The 2,684-nt window shown below is 35.2% G+C and overlaps 1 protein-coding gene across 4 annotated transcripts in view; it reads left to right on the top strand.

The window, feature by feature from the left end:
* The first annotated feature begins 108 nt into the window (after window positions 1-108).
* LOC110443683 (tyrosine-protein kinase SRK2-like) overlaps window positions 109-2,684 on the top strand; it is a 25,953-nt gene continuing 23,377 nt past the window's right edge. For 2 of the 4 annotated variants that reach the window (XM_021488054.1, XM_021488052.1), the window contains exons 1-2: window positions 109-233; window positions 1,574-1,806. In XM_021488054.1, the coding sequence (XP_021343729.1) occupies window positions 1,641-1,806 (166 nt within the window). In that variant the 5' untranslated portion in view covers window positions 109-233; window positions 1,574-1,640. The remainder of the gene's footprint in view (window positions 234-1,573; window positions 1,807-2,684) is intronic. The other 2 variants (XM_021488053.1, XM_021488055.1) reach the window with 2 other exon arrangements.

Below are 2,684 nucleotides of genomic sequence, written 5' to 3'. Positions count from 1 at the left end.
ATGTTGTTGCATTGTAAAACCCCTAGTACTAAGCTATAAAAGTTCTGCCTTTGGAATAGTGTATAAAGAACGACAACTCTGGAAGATTATACAGTTATCTGGCGAGACCATGACGAGACATTACGAGACGTGCGACTTCTTCCGGCCTGACTTCCTGGTTGAAATGAAGTAGACAGGAGTTTTGAAGTTATTTTTCGATGGGATTCCTCCCAAATATAACTTTATTTATAAGGGTAAGTTGTTTTATAAATGAGGATTTGTACCAACATTTTGATATTACGATTATTCCAAAAGATACAAATTACACCCCTAGTTGTTATTCCACATCAGGTGTGTCCTAGTTTGTTGTTCATGATTTGTCATCAAACGGGACAGCCCGTCACTGTCACTCTACAAGTTACAACTGAAATGGACGGGTACACAACGGAATGGCTTGGTGGCTGCATGCTATATCATCATAATTACATCGGGTTTTTTAATATGAAACAACAGGTAGTTGGTAAATATACCTTATTCGATATAAGACAGATTTATAACTTTACACCCCGTCCGCGTATGGCCCCGAAATAAAACTGACCATAATCGCGGACTCCAAAAATTTAGATTTGTGGACTTTTCTATGTCCAGCTATCTACTTCTCTATTAAACACAGGAATTCGATGCTCAAATCTGCCAACACCAGTACTAGTGTTGTTTTTTTACATAAATTTATACAGGAGAAAATATACCTAAAAACAAAATGTAAAATAATTCATTTCTCGCCCTCATGACCACAGTTACTAGCCAAATGCTATAACGTTACTTCTGATAATGTGACATTTTTTTTTATAAATTGTGTCGTTAGAGCTAAGAGGCTGCCCTATGCCAACTAATGGAGCTAAATCAAAAGTGTGTAAAATCTGTTAGATTACATATAATTTCCCCCTCATATGAGTATAATGTTATCAAAATATTGCATAATAGTAGAAATAACAAATACTTACATATAAAAAACTTTTGAACAAAATCAGCCAAGTCCACCTTGGAAAAAAACCCAACGACCAACATGACAGATCACGAGTGATGTTTCTTTAATCAACTGTTTCTATATATGTGGCCTGCATGGCCAAGTATAGTATCACTACTGATGCCACCATGTTTACTACAATTTCCATATTGGGTCATGACACCGATATATATAGAAACCCTATATCGGAAGAGAGATGAAGTTTCCAACATGGCGTTCAATTCAGATTTCAATTTTCCTTGCTACCGTTTACTTAACGACATTTTATCAAGTTATATAGGAAATCATCAGAAATAGTTCATGTTACAAACCTATTTATTGAAACGAGGCTAGTGCTCTTGACTATTTAACATACCCCAACTCTTCATATTCTGGATGTTACTGCATTTATTTGATTAAATTGCAGTTGACTGATAAAGAGTTGAGGAGGGGGCAATGCGCATAAATCATCAAAATTATATATAAACTATATTGTAATAATGACTTTATAAAAAAAAATCTTTTGCATTCAAGTGATGTAATTTATATATAGTGTGTATGGCAATTGGTGTTTTTGTTTTTATAAAGAAGAGTTAACACAGGCCACGCCACCTCAGCAATTCGATGAGAGAAAGTTTCAAAAGATAGCAGAACCATGGGTCAGTGCCTGAGTGACTCTGACCGCCCTCCGACTCGCCAACCACCTCCGGCCAATGAAGTCATTGACAGTCAGCAGGTGTCCCTACATGTCAACGATGTCAATGTGGCTATAAGTAGTACGAGTCCAGTTCGTCCCCTGCCACCCCCTCCTCCCGCCAGAGGTGAGTTGTGAAGCCATGCTTTCATCATTACATTGCTTCATTATTTTAGCCTTCATACTGCTTGCTCAAACAATTACACATGTATATCCAAAGGCGAAGAGTTGCATGAGAGGTATAAATCTTACTTGACATAATCATTCTTGAATCAGAAATATATTTTGGAAAAGATCAGTAATTTTGATAAATGTACTGCAGTCTTTTTAAAAGTATAGATGATTTAATGTAGTGAAATTCATATCAATCATGTCATAATGTGTCCAGTGAAATGAAGTTGGGTAAATTTCCACAAGATTTCTTTTATAATATACATTTACATTAACACGTTGAAACTATGTTCTATGTATTACATTGTTTCTGTTTGTGTTTACCTATTAATATCATATTACATGTATACACTGTGTACAGTAGCTACTAATAATAATGCCTGTTATTCTGTAACCAGTCAAATGTAGACATAGCTTAGTTACAGCCACCCCTACTGCGTTTAGTAGGAGTAAATTATATTTCATTGTCATTTCACAATGTATTCAGTAATTCTAACTTTTACATACAATTGATTATTCATTTATTGATGTATGCACTAAGTAACATTTTGTCTGAATGTTTGTCATGTATTTATGTTATTTCATACTGTTAGCAGCTCTGTGTCTATAGATGGTATATACTGTTAGCAGCTCTGTGTCTATAGATGATATATACTGTAAGCAGCTCTGTCTATAGATGGTATATACTGTTAGCAGCTCTGTCTATAGATGGTATATACTGTTAGCAGCTCTGTCTATAGATGGTATATATACTGTTAGCAGCTCTGTGTCTATAGATGGTATATACTGTTAGCAGCTCTGTCTATAGATGGTATATACTGTTAGCAGCTCTGT

This window comes from Mizuhopecten yessoensis, unplaced genomic scaffold, assembly GCF_002113885.1.
Source record: "Mizuhopecten yessoensis strain PY_sf001 unplaced genomic scaffold, ASM211388v2 scaffold716357, whole genome shotgun sequence".
In the NCBI taxonomy this organism is placed as follows: Eukaryota; Metazoa; Mollusca; class Bivalvia; order Pectinida; family Pectinidae; genus Mizuhopecten; species Mizuhopecten yessoensis.
The sequence above is the reverse complement of the archived record's forward strand: the minus strand, read 5'-3'. Positions and strand labels throughout refer to the sequence as shown.